Source organism: Passer domesticus, chromosome 27, assembly GCF_036417665.1.
Source record: "Passer domesticus isolate bPasDom1 chromosome 27, bPasDom1.hap1, whole genome shotgun sequence".
NCBI lineage: Eukaryota > Metazoa > Chordata > Aves > Passeriformes > Passeridae > Passer > Passer domesticus.
The window spans coordinates 2,848,908-2,867,259 of record NC_087500.1 but is presented as its reverse complement, the minus strand read 5'-3'; the positions used below and the strand labels follow the sequence as shown (position 1 = coordinate 2,867,259).

Below are 18,352 nucleotides of genomic sequence, written 5' to 3'. Positions count from 1 at the left end.
GTTTTAGTGCTCAGAGCTCCCCATCATAAGCCACCAGCAAAGTACAAATGTCCTTAACTTTGCTCTGATGCCTTGTCACACACACAGCAGTGACTTGGGAGAAGAGAAAAAGAAAGTATGAATAGTGCTACAATAATTAGTGCATAAAAAATTAACAAGCAAACAACCAACCACCAGCAGAGCAACACCTTCCATGAGGTTTAGACAAAAGAGAGGAAATTATTCCCTCTAATTCTGTTCCCAGCTCTCTTGGGCTTTGAAGGGTAATGTGCTGAGAGATATTTTACTGTCCTGGGAAATCTGAGGCTCAGCTGAAGTGACAAAAGCCTGCAGGAACTGTTTGTGCTCACAGCTTTTAACAAAGCAGCCACCAACAAAGCAGCTTCCAGCCTGGAGAGAAACTGAACAGCACAGGGGTAAGGTTTAGCTAAATGGGGGAGAGAAAAGCATGGATATGATCTCTTGTTAGACAGAAAGCCTTTCATTTCTTTAGGTTTGTTAGAGGTGTTTCTTCTCATCTGATCTCAACTAAGCTCTGAGAATTCCAAGACAGGTTGTGAGTGTCTTGGAAAAGGCATTCCCAGTTCTTATCAGGAACTGGAGCAACAAGGGGGAATGGTTTCAAACTGAAAAGGAACAGGTTTAGATCAGATATTGGAAAAAAAATTCTTCCCTGGGAGGGTGGGGAGGCCCTGGCACAGGGTGCCCAGAGCAGCTGTGGCTGCCCCTGGATCCCTGGCAGTGCCCAAGGCCAGGCTGGACACGGCTGGAGCAGCCTGGGACAGTGGAAGGTGTCCCTGCCATGGCAGAGGTGGCACTGGATGGGCTTTAAAATTCTTCCAACCCAAACCAGTCTGGGATTCTGGGAGTCTGGGATGCTGTGATTCTGGGATTCTCTGATGCTCTGAGCAGTTTTCAAGAGAAACGTGGACATGTTTCTCAAAGTGCGAGAGAGAAGAGAGAGGGATTTCTTGGAAAGGAAAACAGAGCTGGATTTAACAGATTAAAAGACAGAAATATGGAAATTTCTTATTGTACTTTATGTGCTTTAAAAAATCTTAGAACCTCTGTTGAGAGCATAAGTTAAATATAACATTTCCCTCACTCTGTGTTTTCTATGCAATAGCAGTGCTTCTGAGCATGTTCATGTGGTAAAAAAAGGCATTTTTATTCTACTTTCAGTGGACTAGAATGTAAAAAACATTCACCATTATTTTTACATTGAAAGCTTAATTCTTGAAATATGGAAATTATCTTACTGTGCCACCTGAGACTGCTGTGTTAGTTGAGGACAGGTACCTGAATTGCTCCAATTAACCACCCTTCTAAAATTAAAGTAGTGCTAGCCAATATTCTAATGTGCTATAAGGTAGATCTAGATTTTTAAAAGTCTATAATAGAATGGGGAACCATAATTTTTCTTTTCTCTTTTTGATATCCTTTTGGTTCAGGCACTTTTCTATTATGGTTTAGATTCTACAGCGTGCTGAATCACTTAAACTAGGTTTTTTTCCTTGTACTGCTTGAAACTGGAAAATGAGTTACCTGCCTTTCCTGTGAGAATTTACCACAGGTCAAATCTTATGGAAGGCTGGGAGACGTGAAAGCCATCCTTAGAAATGAAATTGTATTTAGTATTCTGTCACTTTATTATTTGGCAGCAGTGATGTACTTGTAATGAAATATATAAGTTATGTAATCAGATTGATTCTACACAGATTATCCATATGCAAGAGAAAAATCTAATATGAAGTAAATATTTTGAATCTCAAAGACAAATAAATAATGATATGACAAAAATACATATTTATTTTTCTTCATAACATTAATGGATTTTTTCTCTTAATGTTTTATATGGAAAATATTTTGTTAGTAACATATACTGTACATCATTCTAGAAAGTCATTTGAGTATTGGATAGGAATGTGCAGGAATATGTAAAAAATGTTTGGAATCTTCCCTAAGAAGTAGAAGAGGCATAAACATCAAACTTCAGGTATTTAATGAAGAATCAAGATTAATTCTATCAATTAATGCAAAAGAAAAATGATGGATGGCTACTGTAATTATTGTAGTCTAAGACTATGTAAAAACTTATTTGAGGGGACAAGTGGCCTATTTTAGTCAATTCACTGAAAATGAGAGAAATTTTCAGCTGCACAGGTTCTTTACAATTTTGAAATAAAAACCCAAATGCATATATCCCTTAACCTTAGCAAACTTATTTAAAGTACTCTGTGTGAGAGAATAAACACTAATTTTCTTCTGCAAATATTCAGGAGTAAGTGAGACATAAACCAGCTCAAGTTTGCTGTGCATGAGTGCAGTCACTCAGCAGGACTGTGCTTCTGTCTGGGGGTAGCTCAAACTGAGATCAAATACACATTTAATAATGTTGTCTCTTCCCCTCTGGCTGTGTTTTAAGTGAAGATAGGGGTAAGAAGGTCTGTGAAGAGATCAGTGAAGCCCAAATATTTTCTTGAAGCCAGGATTTGAATCACCAATCCTGCTGTAGGCCACAAAAAAAAAATCAGAAGTGGTAAAATAATAAGGAATGGTTAAATAATAAGGGATGTAAATTAAATAACTGGTGTGGAATGTTTTAAACTATGTATTTGCAAGTCCAGTATGAAGAGGGTGCTCGGGGGAGATAATACAAAATGTTCCCTTATTTCTTTCCTTTTTGCTCCTCATACATTCTATTTTACTTGAAGGGATTTTCGTGGCAGGGAGGAATGATGAATCTGACTCCATGTTCTCAGAAGGCTAATTTATTATTTTATTATACTATATTATATTAAAAATACTATACTATACTAAAGAATACAGAAAGGATACTTACTGAATGTTAAAAAGTTAATAATGCAAACCTGTGATTCTTTTCAGAGTCTTGACACGGCTTGGCAGTGACTGGCCAAAGAGTGAAAACAACTCACACCAGAATTTATTGAAACAATCACCTGTGGGTAAACACACTGTAGATGAGAAAAACACAGGAGCAGAAAATTAAATTAAAATTGTTTTCCTTTTTCTCTGAGGCCTCTCAGCTTCTCAGGTGAAAAATCCTGAGCAAAGGGATTTTTTCAGAAAATGTAAATACCACAACATTCCCAGTCTTCAAGATCATGCCACAAGAAAATGAAACCCACATCCATGAGTTCATCCTCTTGGGATTCCCTACCACCAGAGAGCTCCAGGCTCTGCTGTTTGTACTTTTCCTCGCCATGTATTTGCTGACTGTCACCGAGAACATCGTTATCATCACTTTGATCACAACCCACCCCCAGCTCCACAAGCCCATGTACTTTTTCCTGGGCCACCTCGCTTTCCTAGAGGCCTGCTACATCTCAGTCACCGTCCCCAAGCTGCTGCTCACCTTGGTGGTGAAGAACAAGAGCATCTCCTTCGCAAGCTGCATGGCCCAGCTGTACTTTTTCATCGCCCTGGTGTGCACTGAGTGTGTCCTGCTGGCCGCCATGGCCTACGACCGCTACGTGGCCATCTGCACCCCGCTGCACTACGCGCTCGCCATGGGCCGCAGGGCCTGCCTGCAGCTGGCCACGGGCTCCTGGCTGCTTGGCTTTTTCATCGCTGTGCTCAAGGTCTTCTTCATTGCCCAGCTCTCCTTCTGTGGGCCTGGGGTCATCAACCATTTCTTCTGTGACATCAGCCCGCTGCTCAACCTCTCGTGCACCCAGCGGCGCCTTGCTGAGATGGTGGATTTCATCTCGGCCTTGTTTACTTTGCTGATCCCTCTCTCTGTCATCATAATTTCTTATGCCTGCATAATCAGAACTGTTTTGCTCATTCCCAAGGCCCAGAACAGGATGAAAGCCTTCTCTACCTGTGCTTCTCACCTGGCTGTGGTCGTCATTTTCTTCTCAGCCACCCTCTTCATGTACGCTCGGCCCAGGAGTGTGAACTCCAGGGATCTCAACAAGCTGGTTTCCATCATTTACACCATTGTCACCCCACTGCTGAACCCATGCATCTACTGCCTGAGGAACCAGGAGGTAAAGGACACTTTACTGAAGGTCTTGTGTAGCAGGACTGCACTCTCCAGAGTTTCTGCCTCTGATCACTAATGTAATGCTTGGGAGATTGTTGATGTGTTTACGGGTCCCAGGACAAGGGAAGAGATGAATCTGACTCCATAATTCTTAGAAAGCTGATATATTATATTATGATATTATGTTATATTAAAGAATGCTATACTAAAGCTATACTAAAAAGAATAGTGAAAGGAATATATCAGAAGGCTGGAAAGGAATGAATAATAAAAACCCGTGACAGACCAGAGTCCCAACACAGCTGGACTGGGATTGTTCATTAAGTAAAAACAATTCACAAGCTGGGATAAATAATTCTCCAAATCACATTCCAAAGTAGCAAAACAGGGAGAAGCCAAAGCTTCCCAGCTTCTCAGGAGAAAAAATCCTGGCGAAGGGATTTTTCATAAAAATATCACAGTGACAGGAGCTGATCTTCCAACTGAATGTGTCTGATTCCTATGAAAGTCTAATAAGATTTCTACTTTGACAGAAATGGTTATTGGGGGTCTCTTTCAACATCAGTGCTTAACAATTCCTTCTCCCGAGTCAATCTGCATGTTCAGCTAAAATCTATGAATCTGTGTGAATGTAAAAGCTTTTTCTAACTGAATACATCACTCATCATTCCCCAGGAGTGGAAAAGGTAATAAAGATAATTGACTTCTCTTAATGCATCAAAGAGTAAAATTTGGGTATGCATCAAAGAACAAAATTGCATTCTGACCTTGATCCAACTCAATATGAAACTAGGATTCAAGAACTTGAGGCACCAAATAAATAGTTATGTTGACTTTCTTCACAGGAATTAGTGAGGAATGCAGTATTTCAGTGATTTTACACCAATTCAGATAAAAACAGTCATTTTAGATAGCTGTGATAGGAGACCATGAACCACCACTGAAAAGTTTCTTCTTCATTAACTTCAAATATAACTTTGGGAAGTAGCTCAGATTCAGAATACAAACCTTTACTTTCAGGGAAGAGAGTTAATTTACATAGCTTAATTTCCATTTTAAATGCTAATTGAGCCTCCTGATTTTTAAATGTTATTTTCCTGCAGTCCTTCTACATTACATGAGGAGATATAAGCACTAAGAGAAGAATCAGTTGTCTAAACACAGATCTTTCCTAAAGGAACATTCAGAGGAGAGGGTCAGGAAGAACTTTAAGGTAATTTAATATACAGACACAAAATCTTGCACCAGCAGGCCTAATGGTAAATGATCCTGGGCTGTGTTTGTTACCCAGGACTCCATCAACATTACTGTGTCCAGTTTGGCACTTCCCACTAGAAGAAGGACAAAATGGACATTCCAGCAGAGAGTTACCAAATGACAGAAGGGTGGGAGCACACAGCACACAGAGAGGGACAGATGGGAGCAGTTTTTTAAGTCTAGAAAAAAGAATGTTGAGGAGGTGTTTAGCTGCAGTCTGTCACCACCTGAAGACGGTTGCAGAGGACATAAAGGCAATTCCTAATTGTGCATGCCTGAAAAGACAAAAGCAACAGGAACTTGTTCCAACAAATTAAATTCAGATAAGATAGAGTGATGAAGCACCACAACACAATCCCAGAAAGGTCATGAAATCTCTGTCCTTTGAGCTTTGCAAAGCTTGACCTGACAAGTCCCTGAAAAACCTGACCACCCCGAAATATGTTTGTGACAGCAGAGTGAGTTAAAATATTCTGGAAGTAAAGTTCTGTCCATCCAACCCAAGTTTTTGTATGATTCTTTGATCTGGATGTCAAATGGAAAAGGCTGTGGCATCTCAAACTGCAACAGAAATTGATGATTGGGGAAGTGAATCTGGTACCCACTGAGCAGATTTCAACATTGAGCAATATGTTCAATCCTATCCAGGGAATGGATGCTCTGCAGATGATCCATGTCACTCTTCCACTGGGGAGCCAAGAGCTGGGTGCAGTACTCCAGATGTGAATATATTTATAATTTCACTTCCCTTTTACAGCATAACTCTGCCCATGTCTCTGTTACATCAGCTGTGCCTTGCTCTAGCTGAGAGCTGAGAATGTCAGAGGTACTGAAATCTCTCAGGAAAGCTGTTTAAGCACTGCTCTGACCTCACATCCAATGGCCTAAATAGCAGCTACTGAGGTGCAATTCATTGGTTTTGTCCCTTTTTATAGCTTGTCACTGTTAGACCACAGCACAGCCTCCAATATCCCATACTGAACAAACCCAGTAACTTTTCATGGTGCACATACCCTGAGTCATATCTTCACATCTTAGCAGGCCTTGCTAAGCTCCTCTCTAGTTTATCCACATTTTCCTTGAATTGCAGGGATCCCAAAATTGGTCCATGGTAGTTGGACCCTCACCAGCCTGACAGAAATGAGGTAAGAACACTACTCTCCCTTCTCCATACTCTGACATTATTTTAAATAATTTTGTCTTCTTCATGAGATGCCCTTACATTCCTGAGCATGCACATGTGGCTTTGGCCAGAAGTTAGAATCAACAGCATACCATAAGGCATTTCAAATGTCACTAGATTCTTACATATTTACAAAATAAATCAAACTATGCCCTAACAGCCAAATAACTTCTGTAATTCCAGCTCTCCTAGATGCTAAATTCCCATTATCCTCACTGTATGAATGTAATTTTAGTCATGGTTCTGGCTTAAGGAAGATACCTGATTCACACGAGACCAGCTGGAGGGAGATTTTACACACAACTGAGTCAGGGACTGCTCCCCCCTGGCAGCATGGAGGAACCACATCAGGTTTTGTGCTTTTTGTGCTACAGAATCCTGCAGCAGCTCCCCAGCTCTGTTTGGGAGGCAGGTGACCTCCTCAGGTGACAGATCAGTGTTAACTCTGATCCTCCTTTTGCTCTGAACATATTTGCACTCTATGATAAAATTCAGAAAATGCATAGCTTGGCTATTTGTGTCTCTGAAGATTGTACACATAACTCCAGTGTGGGTACAACTGCACTTATCCAAAATCACTCACTCCAAAAGCCATTACCAGTTAAGGTTGCTGATTTAGATTAGGGCACTAAAATATTTTTCTAGATTGACTTTTTGTAAAAGACTGCCATATCCTCTGCCTCAGGATATGTTTTTACTTTACTTTGCCCTACAAAAATCAGTAGACACTAGCAGGTATTATTTCACTGTTCAGTGTCTCAGAAAAAAAAATCTTCAGAATTTCTTCTACTCTGCATGGAATCACAGAGGAAACAATAACATCCCTCCTCTTTCTGTGATTGCTTCCATTGGGAGGCCAGCTACAATTTCTGAATCAGACCTCATGAGACACCACAGGTAAATAAAGAGTTGATTTCTCTGTGCTGGTATAAATCACAGCACTGACACATCAGTCCACACTTCAGCTCTGCCCCACTGATGACATTCTCCACAGCCAAGGCAGTGGATTCCCACTACAGAAGGTGGAGAACAGTTTTGTTTTTTACAGCACAGGCTGAGCCATTCTTATTTTTGAAGGATTAATCTGAGTTAGCTGCAAACAAACCAGACCCAGAATTAGAATTTGTTTGCACTTGTGCTGTATCTGAGATGCTCTGTGTAGATGTAAGATTTGTGTAGATGTAAGTGTGCTCAGATCCAGATACAGAAACCTCTAGTGGGCATCTTCAGATGTGTTTGGAGGGTTTTTTTAATTATCAAAATTAATATATCCTTGTGGTACTTCACATTTCTCTTAGAGTTCGTGGAATATATATGATATAACTTTAGAAATGTTTAGATGTAGAAATTAAAGTGTTGGAAATGTGAATGTCTGCCTATAAGCTCATAATCTGTCACTTCTTTACACTGGATGGATAATATATTAGCATCAGTCACTATTTGTCTAAGGTGAGATTTGTAATGTATATTTATCTCCATGAAATGTAAATTTGTAATGTATATTTATCTCCATGAAATGTAAATTTAAAAGCATGCTTTAATTTTTAAAATGAAAAATTCTGAATTGAGCAGATGAATTTCACAAAGTTCATTTCTAAAATCTCAGCAAAAAAATGTCTGAGCTTTTACAGAGTCTTTAAGTGGTGATGTAACTTATGACTATGAATCTCAGCCTGGTGGTTAGGTGTCATTGTATTAATTTATTGCAGATGGATAAGGTTCATCTTTCTTCCACAGGATGGGTGGGAGGAATGAAACCAAAGTCATGTATTTCATTCTCCTGGGTTTTCCCACAACTGGTGAACTGCAGCTGCTTCTCTTCTCTGCTTTGCTTCTGGCTTATTTATTAACTGTGTTGGAAAACTTCCTTGTCATTCTCATCATCCGAAATAACCACAGCCTGCAAAAACCCATGTATTTCTTCCTAGGGAACCTGTCTTTCTTAGAGATCTGGTATGTTTCTGTCATTGAGCCAAAGATGATCATAGATGTCCTGTCTCATGACAAAAGGATCTCCTTGCAGGGCTGCCTGGCACAGCTGCATTTCTTTGTGACTTTTGTTTGCACTGAGTATGTTCTGCTGGCTGTCATGGCCTACGACCGCGTTGTGGCCATCTGCAAACCCCTCAGGTATCCCCTCATCATGAGCCACAAGCTCTGTGCTCAGCTGGTGGCTGCCTGTTGGGTGTGTGGTTTGACCACCTCTTCCATCAAGCTGAGCTTTATAGCCCAGCTCTCGTTCTGTGATGTGGACAAAATCAATCATTATTTCTGTGACATTTCCCCCCTCCTGAACATCTCCTGCAGCGATTCCTCTCTGGCTGAGCTAGTGGACTTCACCTTGGCTCTGCTGGTCATCATGCTGCCTCTGTGCACTGTGGTGGCCTCCTATATCTGCATCCTGTTCACTGTGTTGAAGATTCCTTCTTCCCAGGGGAGGCAAAAGGCCTTTTCCACCTGCAGCTCCCACCTGACCGTGGTGATTTTGTTCTACTCCACCACTCTCTTCACCTACGCCCACCCCAAGCTCATGTACACCTATCGTGCTAACAAGCTGGTGTCAGTTCTGTACACTGTGCTTGTGCCACTTCTGAATCCTCTCATATATTGCCTTAGAAACAAAGAAGTCAGGGTTGCCCTGAGGAAGACTTTTACTTGCAGAAGAGACACCAAAGAAATCAACTGAGGAGTCCCAGAGAAGGGGCTCTGCTCATGAAGATCAACTGGCAGCGCTGAGGAGCTGAAATCAGGAGGTCAAACCTTAATCCATGCAACCACAACTCATATTTATTAAACTAAACCTTGATATATCTATGTATAAACTATGGTTTTGACTTGGGTTTGGGTTTTTTTTTTTGCTTGTTTTCCCCTTAAGAATCAATGCTGTCACCCTTTCTTAAAAGTTTCCGGCTGAATGACTGCTCTGTTTTTAAAGATGTTTGGAAATGCTGGAAAATGAACCCCAGGTTTGTTTGCTCTAGATGGAATAGAGTCCAGAAAACATTGTAAAATGTATGTGACAATCAGCTATCTATGTGTGATTTATTTAGTCCAAGATTTTGTTATTATCCCTTGAGAGAAATAGGCAGCAGAAAAGGATGGGTAATTGCAACATTCTTAGATTCCTGGTGTAGGACAAAAGGAGCCATCCTCTGAAGAAGAAAATGTTTCTAATATGGCATTAGAGAAGGTATAATGTGAGTATTCACATGGTACAGCTGCATTCACTTGGCCTCTGTCTCAGCTCCACAACAGGACCAAGGTATCCTAAATAAGCTCATTTCACACCAAGTAATGTATTCCATAAAGAAATTCAGACAGAGGATAAATCACTTCAGTATTTTCCTCAGGCTGCAGGAACCTTGGAGCAGCAGTATTTCATCAGGAGCAATGATCTCAGGCAGGAGTCTGGAAACACAGCTGGTGAATCTCAGCTAAACATGGATTGGCTGGGAGAAAATCTGATTATCAGTGAGAAATAAAATGGTGCCTCTAAGAAAACTGCTCTGTGTTCAGACTATCACAGTGCTTCAGAGCTTTTAATATTCTGTAATAAACAAACAAATCTGTCAGCAGAGTGCATCTCCATGTGAGCATATTAAATCTGGGTTTGAGTTTGTGACTAAGACCATGGTATCTGATATTCTGTGCTCTGTACTAGCAAAATACTGACATTCAGATTTCCAGGGAAGAAACCTGGAAGAATCTTGTCTGTGCATACTGTGCCATGTATTGTCTTGTTTCAAACAAGACTTTTGGAGGATTTGAGCACAATTAAGGGGAGAGATGTCAGGAACAGCCTGAAGTTAACCATAGTGGGGAGCTCTCACCAGAAATGCAGAGTGCTGGCTGTAATCCAGGCATTAGCAGAAAATCTGTTATGAGAAAATAGGTAATTAACACAAAATTAATATACAGTACAATATGAACCATTGCAAAGGAACAACGACAAAAAAAAAAAATCAGTAGTTCTTTAGAGTTGCATTGAAAATCAAGAGCCACAGATACAGCTAGATATGAATTCTTCTAAAAATACCTGAAGTTTAGACATGTCTATTTAGACACCTAAGCAAACTACCCTCAGCTCCTTTACTACTCATGCATATAGATTTTCACCCTATAAATATGTTATTTATCTATAAGATATGGTTTTATGTTCAGCCATCTCCAAGGAAATGGGGGTCACACCTAAGGGTTCCTTTGGAAGGGACATCCCTTCCTCCTTTTTCCTGCAGTTTTTATTGCTGAGCATGATGCCAGTGGTCTGGAATGTCTCTCTGAGTGTCACAGCTGGAGTCAGCTGTCCCCTCACAGCTTCCTGCTCCTTCCCAGCCTATGCCACCACTGCTCAGCAATAACTGAAACATTCCTGAGTTCTCAATATGGTTTTCATCATAAATCCAGAATTTAGTCCCATTCAAGCTACAGGGAAGTAATTTAACTCTACCCAAGACAAAATCAGTACAGCATCAGGCTTGCTTCATTCTTACTGCAATATATTCAAGTACTGATACACCAATAATCATCATCTATTTCTTCTCTTATTTCAGGTTTTCATATATAAAGTGCAAACCACAGCATTTCAGAACTCCTTAGTGAGTTTCTCATTGAAATTTTGCACGGTGTGAAGTTCCTTTAATGCAGTGATTTGGCTGCACACATTGACTGGTTGTAAAGCACTGGTCTGAAGTGACTGTTCTGAAATAATGTCAGGAAATTCCTTCAAATACACTGTGAAGAGGATTATCATCCAATTATTATGGGGTTTATGTACACTAATAATAATGTTGTTAGATAACCTGAAACAAATAATTCATAACCTGTTCAATGGGGGTTCCTTAGGGAAGGAGAGAACACAGAAAGGTCTTACACAAACACAGACCTTTTGAGAATGCAAGTTCTCTCTTGCATCTAAGCTTATTTCTGGAAGTTTTCCTAATAAACACTTTCACAAAGTCAAGTACCTTTAAAGCACTGTAAATAAGTCATTACCCACAAGTAAACAAGGTAAAACTAAGTCCAATCTCAGCTTTTGAGAAACTTTCCTCCTCTGCCTCCAGGAGCTGATAAGAATGTATGTAAATGTAAAATAATCTGGGTTTAGAAGACATTGATCTGTCGTCAGTCACAAAATGTGGGAAGCCATTATATCAAGAACACAAACCTATTTCATGCAGATTTATTTAAAACCACATGCCAAAACAAAGAAAATTTAATACAGTGTACTGTAACTAAATGTGACACTCCTGTGCTGAGAAGAATGCAAATTTGCTTTTTGAAAAACAGCCACGTCCTAGGGTGTGTGAGATACACAAACAGGAGCGTGAGATGCTTTTTCCCTCCCTGGAGCTGCTGCACCCCAGAGCAGTGTTCCCTTAGAGGTTCCTTTAAAGGCTGGGCCCTCACCTGAACCTGACTCTTAAGTTTCAGAGGTGAGTGCACTCCTGGAGTCAGAGAAGAGAGCACAATTGGTGAAAACTTGCTTTTGTTCAGAGAAGAGAAGCATTATTGCCTGGGGAGAAGGCAAGGGTGTCTGCTCTATTTTAATAATCTGGAAGAGGTTTTACAGTGAGCCAGAGGGAAGCTTGAGAAGAGGATCCATGTTTAGCCCTGAAAGAATTTCCTACCAAGGTCATTTACATAGAAACCAAGAAAGAAAGAAGGAGAAATAAGAGAAATCTGCAACTGTCCATTCCAATAAACACTTTGTTTGTCTTTCCTGACGCAACTTATGAGCTTTGTAAGAGTGTATAAAAAGCATGCAGGCTATAATAAAAACAGTTTGAAGCCTTCCGAAAATGGAGTGTGTTCCTTTGTGTTGTCTCTGTCTCAACCAAAACAGAAGGAAGCAGATTCTAATGGTTAATGAGGTCTTGATTAGGTCCACAGTGTTTTGTTTAGCAGGAAAAAAATCTGCAAGGGGCAGGAAGAGCTCTGCATAAGAAGCAGTGAAAAAAGTAGGGGTAGAAGACAAACAGAAACAACTTTACACTTTAGTGTTTGGGTTTGTTATTTTATTCCTTCTATTCCTTATATTTTTTTTCTTATTTTGCAGGCAAAGAAAAATGGCACAAGGGTAAAACATCTCATTTGAGATTTCAGATGTCTGCTGTGAAGATCCGGGACTCTGGAAACTGAATCCCTGGTGTTTTTTATGTACAATTATTAAAGTGTATATAAGCAACATGCTAAGGAGAATGCTTTTAGAAGCAGTCAGAGGAAAGGCCAGTGATGTATTGATTACAAGAGACTACCGAAAAATCAGCTGAGTAGAAAAAATGTTCAATATTTTTTGGCAATGTGTTCAAGAAACCTGAATTCCAAAAAACCAAACCTGCCTTTAATAACTGTATTACAAGGTATGTGTATTGTGGTGTGTGAAATCTGAGCTTTGATTTGTTAAATGTGGTGACAGAACTGGACTAAAAGCTGTTTTCTCTTTTTTTCATTATATAGAACATAGTAATCAGGGCTTATGAATGCAGTTAGTTCTTCTGGAAATTAAATACATTAACAGGAAGCCAGTTTTTAATGGATTCTAGATTTTTGTTTGATCAACCAAGAGACAGTTCCAGAGACTTTTCAGGTGAATCAAAAAATCTTCCTTTCTCACTAAAGTGAGAAGTATCTCCAGCATCTTCATTCTTAGCTGAAGTTTTTGTTAGCCTCTTTAAAAAGCCATTTAATTAAGCAGTAGTAATTGTTATTCCAACTAAACAACTTTGCATAGAATGTAGGATATCCTTCAATGGACAATATGTTCGATTATCAGAAAATTATTTAATAAGTTTACATCTATTACACTTAAATGATTGACACTTACACATAAAACCAGAACAAAAATAAGAATTTAAAAATAAGGTCAATTACATAAGCCAAGACCACACACCTGCTAAATGCCTGACCATAGTGACATAGGATTTTGATGTTTTCTTTTACATTATTGCGGACAAAAGTCTCTCTTTTATTTTTATTCTCTTCTGGCTGGCTTTATTAATTTTTATCAAAGACAGACTGTTTTTTCCCTGGTTTGAACAGGTAGGGTAAGACTAGAAGAATCACATTGTGGATGCATTTATTTCTCTCTTTTGGCAATATGGGAACCTTTAGGAATTGTGGAAACTGTAAACAGGCTTGAAAAGGCTTTGACTTCATACTTGACCTTGACTGCCTAAACCTCAGCTCTCTGCACACAAAAATCCCCAGGAAAACTCAAAATATTTGATGAGCCAGGTTATGCAAAGAGAAATTATTTCTCTAAATTTATTTCCCTTTCCTAAGACTCATAGGTAAATAAGAACAAAACATTAAATAGAACAAATTTAATATATTAAATACCTTCTGAGGGTACCTAGAGGTGAGGTTACATTTCAAGGACCATGGAGGGATATGTGGAGAAATGTGTTAAAAATTAATTCAATGCTTTTAAAAGATTAAGTCCACGCTGGTTAAGAAAACTTATCTAATGGAAATGACAGCAAACCAAACAAAATACCATTTCTGTCACTCAGCTTTTTACATCTGCATCCAACTTTTCACAGACACAACAGCTGCACTTCCCTTTAGATCAATGGAGAAAAACAGAAAATCTTAAAATATGATTCATATTTTACAGTATATGAAAATGTACTTCTACAGCAAATATTCTAAAGCTGGAGTGTTTATCTCTGGCCACTGAATTTAAAGGCAACCAAACTATTAGTTCTAATGTAGGCATAAATCAACAGAATATTTTCAAGCCAAGGTGAGAGAACAACTAGCTTATGAAAATAAAATTACTTAATTGAAGAGGAATTACTTGAACCAGTCTGTCAATTAGTCAATTTTTAACGTATTGCATGAATTAACATTTGAGTGGAGAAAATTTATTTCAGAAATCTCACCATCTGAAGTGGGTTTTTCCAAGTATTTTCTAAAAGAAAAAAGTGAGTTTCTCACATGAAAAAATGTGGGCTTTTAAAAATAATAGACTTGGGATTTTTTTAAACAATTATCCACATTACTTTAATACATTTAGTGGCTCATATATATTTTAAATTCTTTTGCATCATCTGAAGAAGCACGTTCCCTTGTTCTTTTGTTTAGGGGAGAGCAGCCTTTTGTGCGTTAATTGCAATCTTAGTATAAGATTTTTTTCTGTCCACTTAAATCTGAAATAGGTCTTTGACTGTAGAACGAAATGTCTATTCTAGTTGGTTGTAAAATTTATTAAATTAAAACAGGTTGGATAAGCTGCATGCAGAATGTTTCTTTATACTGAAGATAATATTACAGGATTATTAGCTTACAAATTACTCTGGAATAGTTGACAAAAATCTGCAGAGATGATATTTCAATAAATTTTATACTTTTTCATCTCTTTATATTTAATTTGATTAATTAATAACTAAATTATAATAATATAAAAATAATATAATCAATATATTATGTTACATATAATATATAATAGATTACATTATATAAAATTCTATTATATCCATATATTACATTGTTAATATTTACTATTCATATTAATAATTATATCATATTGATATTTTATATATTATTTTAATTAATGATATATGATATTATAATTAATGTCATTTTGAATTATATATAATTTACATTGTATTTAATATTTTAAATAGTTTAAGATTTTATATTATGTATATTATTTTATATAATTAGTATATATAATTGATAACAAAAAAGAATTTTATTAATTTATATTTCTTATGTTTCCTATATCTCACTGTTTATCTTATTCTTCTACAATTGCTTCTCCAGGCAAACTATCTGCAATCTACTGCATCCTAATTTCCTTTTGGAAAGCAAAGATGGAAAACCACACCAGGACAAGTGAGTTCATTTTGGTGGGGTTCACATCCCACCCAGGATCCCAAGTCCTTCTGGCTGTTCTCTTCTCCACAATGTACGTTGTCACTGTGGTGGGAAACATCTGCATGATCCTCACCATCAGGATGGAGCCCAGCCTGCACACCCCCATGTACTTCTTTCTGGAGAACCTGTCCGCCTTGGACATCTGTTATTCCTCTGTCATCACTCCCAGGGCAGCACTGGCATTCTTGCTGGGCACAAGGAGCATTTCCTACACTGGCTGTGCTTCGCAGATGTTCTTCTTCTCTCTCTTTGGCACAACAGAAGCCTTTTTCCTCGCTGTGATGGCTTATGATCGCTTCACTGCCATCTGCAACCCTCTGCTCTACCAGGTCATCATGAGCAGAAGGCTTTGTGTGCTCATGGTGCTGGGCTCTTATCTGTCAGGCTGCATCAACTGCACCATCCAGACAGGCTTCACCTTCAGCCTGTCCTTCTGTGGGCACAGAGAAATAAACCACTTCTTCTGTGAAGTGGCTGCAGTGATGCACACCTCCTGCTCCAACACCCTTGTCAACGAGCTCGTAATGCTGGCTGTGTGTGGAGCAATAATTGTGGGCACTGCCCTGGTGGTTTTTATCTCCTACAGTTATATAATCATCACAATCATCCAGATGCCCTCAGCTGAAAGCAGGCACAAGGCCTTCTCCACCTGCTCTTCTCACATGGTGACAATCTGCTTGTTCTTTGGGACAGTGTTCTTCATGTACGCTCAGCCTGGAGCTGCGTCCTCACCCAGCACAAGCAAAACCATCTCCATCTTCTACACTGTGGTTATTCCCATGCTGAACCCTTTCATTTACACCCTCCGAAACAGGGAGGTAAAAGAATCTCTGAAAAAACAGTTAAAAAGGAAAGGGTTTTTTAAGCACCTTTCCTGAAGCTGAGAATGAGCACAGTGTCCAGTTTGTAAAATAAAGGACATCAGGACCTGACTGTACAATAAAGGACAGAATTTAAAGTAAAGGACAGCAGGACCTGAATGTAAAATAAAGGACAGAATGTAAAATAAAGGACTTGCTTTCAAGAGTCTTTTGTGTTTCTAGATGGTCAGTGAAAGCAGGATATAAACAAGTCTATGAGAATCTAGTAATTGTTATTTCAACTAAACATTTTTTGATAGCATATCCTTCAATGGGCAATATGTTTGATTTCTAAGAATTTATTTCATAAGCCTACCTCTATTACACTTAAATCACTGATGCTTACACATAAAACCAGAATAAAAATAAGAATTTAAAAGTAAGGTTAATTAAGTAAGCCAAGACCACACATCTGTTAAATGGCTGACCAAAGTGACACATAATTCTGACATCTTTTCTGTTATTGTGGACAAAAGCATTTCTTTTTTTTATTATTCTTCTCTGCCTAGCTTTATTCCTTTCCTAGAGCAGATGAAAGTGAGGTTTCATTTAACCGTAATTAGACATTTACAATCCATCTGACCTGTAATTTAGAGGCCTCTTACAGCCATTCAAAAGATACCAGCATTTTAAAGCCACAATTAACACCATTGGATTGGACAATTTGAAGAGTGTGCTGAACATGTGAAATAGGACACAAACCCAGATTCTGGCAGCAGCTTATTTCAGTGCACTGGAACACAGCCAGCTCAGGTGGAGGCATTCTCACTCTGCACATCCACAGCTAAATTAATTCAGATGAGAGTGAAGCACAAAGCATCTTCCTGTGCAAATAACTCTTAAATCTCAAATTTCCAAGATGGCTTCTCCTAGAAAACCCATTTCTTCTTTTCTTAACCACAGGACTTGGCACTTCACAGAGCTGGTGGCCAGAGGGATAAGGAGAGCTGTGGTTCTTAGTGAAGCAAGGGAGACACCACTCCTGGAAGTGCCCAAAAAGGGACTGGAAATGACACTTGGTGCCATGATTTAGCTCACGGTGGTGTTCAGTCAAACACAATGATCCTGGAGGTCTTTTCCAACCCTAATGGTTCTGTGACTGAGGGACAGACTGGGGGAAGGATGATGGATGGATGGATGGATGATGGATGGATGGATGGAGGATGGATGGATGGATGATGGATGGATGGATGGATGGATGGATGGATGATGGATGGATGGATGGATGATGGATGGATGGATGGATGATGGATGGATGGACGGACGGACAGATGGATGGATGGATGGATGGATGGATGGATGGATGGATGATGGATGGATGGATGGATGGATGATGGATGGATGGATGATGGATGGATGGATGATGGATGGATGGATGGATGATGGATGATGGATGATGGATGGATGATGGATGGATGGATGGATGGATGGATGGATGGATGGATGGATGATGGATGGATGGATGGATGATGGATGATGGATGATGGATGGATGATGGATGGATAGATGGATGGATGGATGGATGGATGATGGATGGATGGATGGATAGATGGATGGATGGATGGATGATGGATGGATGGATGGATGATGGATGGATGGATGGATGGATGGATGATGGATGGATGGATGATGGATGGATGGATGATGGATGGATGGATGGATGGATGGATGGATGGATGATGGATGGATGGATGGATGGATGGATGGATGGATGGATGATGGATGGATGGATGGATGATGGATGATGGATGGATGATGGATGGATGGATGGATGGATGGATGGATGGATGGATGGATGATGGATGAACAGAAAGTTGGTGCAATAACTACAGCTGTATGTGCAGACAAGGAAAGATGATTAGGTGCACTAAGTTGGATAGCGGGTAGAAATATCTGTAGCATTTGTTCCTGCTCCAGAAGAGCCACCAATGTGTAGAGATGTTGCCTACAGGCCGTTGTCACCCTCTGTTCCTCACAGGACACGGGTAAAAGGAGCTGACAAGACAGGCGACTCTGCGTGAAGCAAAGGCTGCTCCAGCTGCCTGCAGGTGGGAGGCTGTGTCTCCCGTGTGTGTTCCATGGCATCTCAGAGGAGACATTTCCAGCCCAGTGGCAGAATCACATCCTTGAAAGAATTTCTCTTCCCATGACCCCAAGAAGACA

The 18,352-nt window shown here is 39.5% G+C and overlaps 3 protein-coding genes across 7 annotated transcripts; all 3 read left to right on the top strand.

Moving 5' to 3' along the window:
- Positions 1–34: 34 nt before the first annotated feature.
- On the top strand, positions 35–12,576 carry LOC135286614 (olfactory receptor 6B1-like). Of its 5 annotated transcripts, none has more exons than XM_064399703.1 (4): positions 35–416; positions 2,887–4,013; positions 6,357–6,411; positions 12,505–12,541. In XM_064399703.1, the coding sequence occupies exons 2-3, from the start codon at positions 3,126–3,128 to the stop codon at positions 6,399–6,401; spliced, it is 933 nt and encodes a 310-aa protein (XP_064255773.1). In that variant the 5' UTR covers positions 35–416; positions 2,887–3,125; the 3' UTR covers positions 6,402–6,411; positions 12,505–12,541. The 5 variants fall into 5 exon arrangements, 4 of the variants coding, with proteins under 4 accessions (XP_064255773.1, XP_064255774.1, XP_064255772.1 ...); XR_010350785.1 differs by lacking the exons at positions 6,357–6,411; positions 12,505–12,541 and adding exons at positions 5,113–5,222; positions 5,301–6,349 and having other exon boundaries at positions 38–416; XM_064399704.1 differs by lacking the exon at positions 6,357–6,411 and having other exon boundaries at positions 12,505–12,576.
- Positions 8,188–10,659, top strand: LOC135286615 (olfactory receptor 6Y1-like). The gene has a single exon (XM_064399706.1). The coding sequence runs from the start codon at positions 8,188–8,190 to the stop codon at positions 9,133–9,135; it is 948 nt and encodes a 315-aa protein (XP_064255776.1). The 3' UTR covers positions 9,136–10,659.
- Positions 12,577–12,667: 91 nt separating the features above from the next.
- Positions 12,668–16,543, top strand: LOC135286612 (olfactory receptor 5J3-like). Its single transcript, XM_064399699.1, has 2 exons — positions 12,668–12,808; positions 15,216–16,543. The coding sequence occupies exons 1-2, from the start codon at positions 12,748–12,750 to the stop codon at positions 16,205–16,207; spliced, it is 1,053 nt and encodes a 350-aa protein (XP_064255769.1). The 5' UTR covers positions 12,668–12,747; the 3' UTR covers positions 16,208–16,543.
- The last annotated feature ends 1,809 nt before the right edge of the window (positions 16,544–18,352 follow it).

What these genes read in the sequence shown, in the direction of transcription:
- LOC135286615 (XM_064399706.1), top strand. Translation starts at nt 8,188, where the DNA reads ATGGGTGGGAGGAATGAAACCAAAGTCATGTATTTCATTCTCCTGGGT.
- LOC135286614 (XM_064399702.1), top strand. Translation starts at nt 3,126, where the DNA reads ATGCCACAAGAAAATGAAACCCACATCCATGAGTTCATCCTCTTGGGA.
- LOC135286612 (XM_064399699.1), top strand. Translation starts at nt 12,748, where the DNA reads ATGTGTTCAAGAAACCTGAATTCCAAAAAACCAAACCTGCCTTTAATA. An exon ending in TTTAATAACTGTATTACAAG is followed by an intron (nt 12,809 to 15,215) that starts GTATGTGTATTG and finishes TTGCTTCTCCAG; the next exon opens with GCAAACTATCTGCAATCTAC.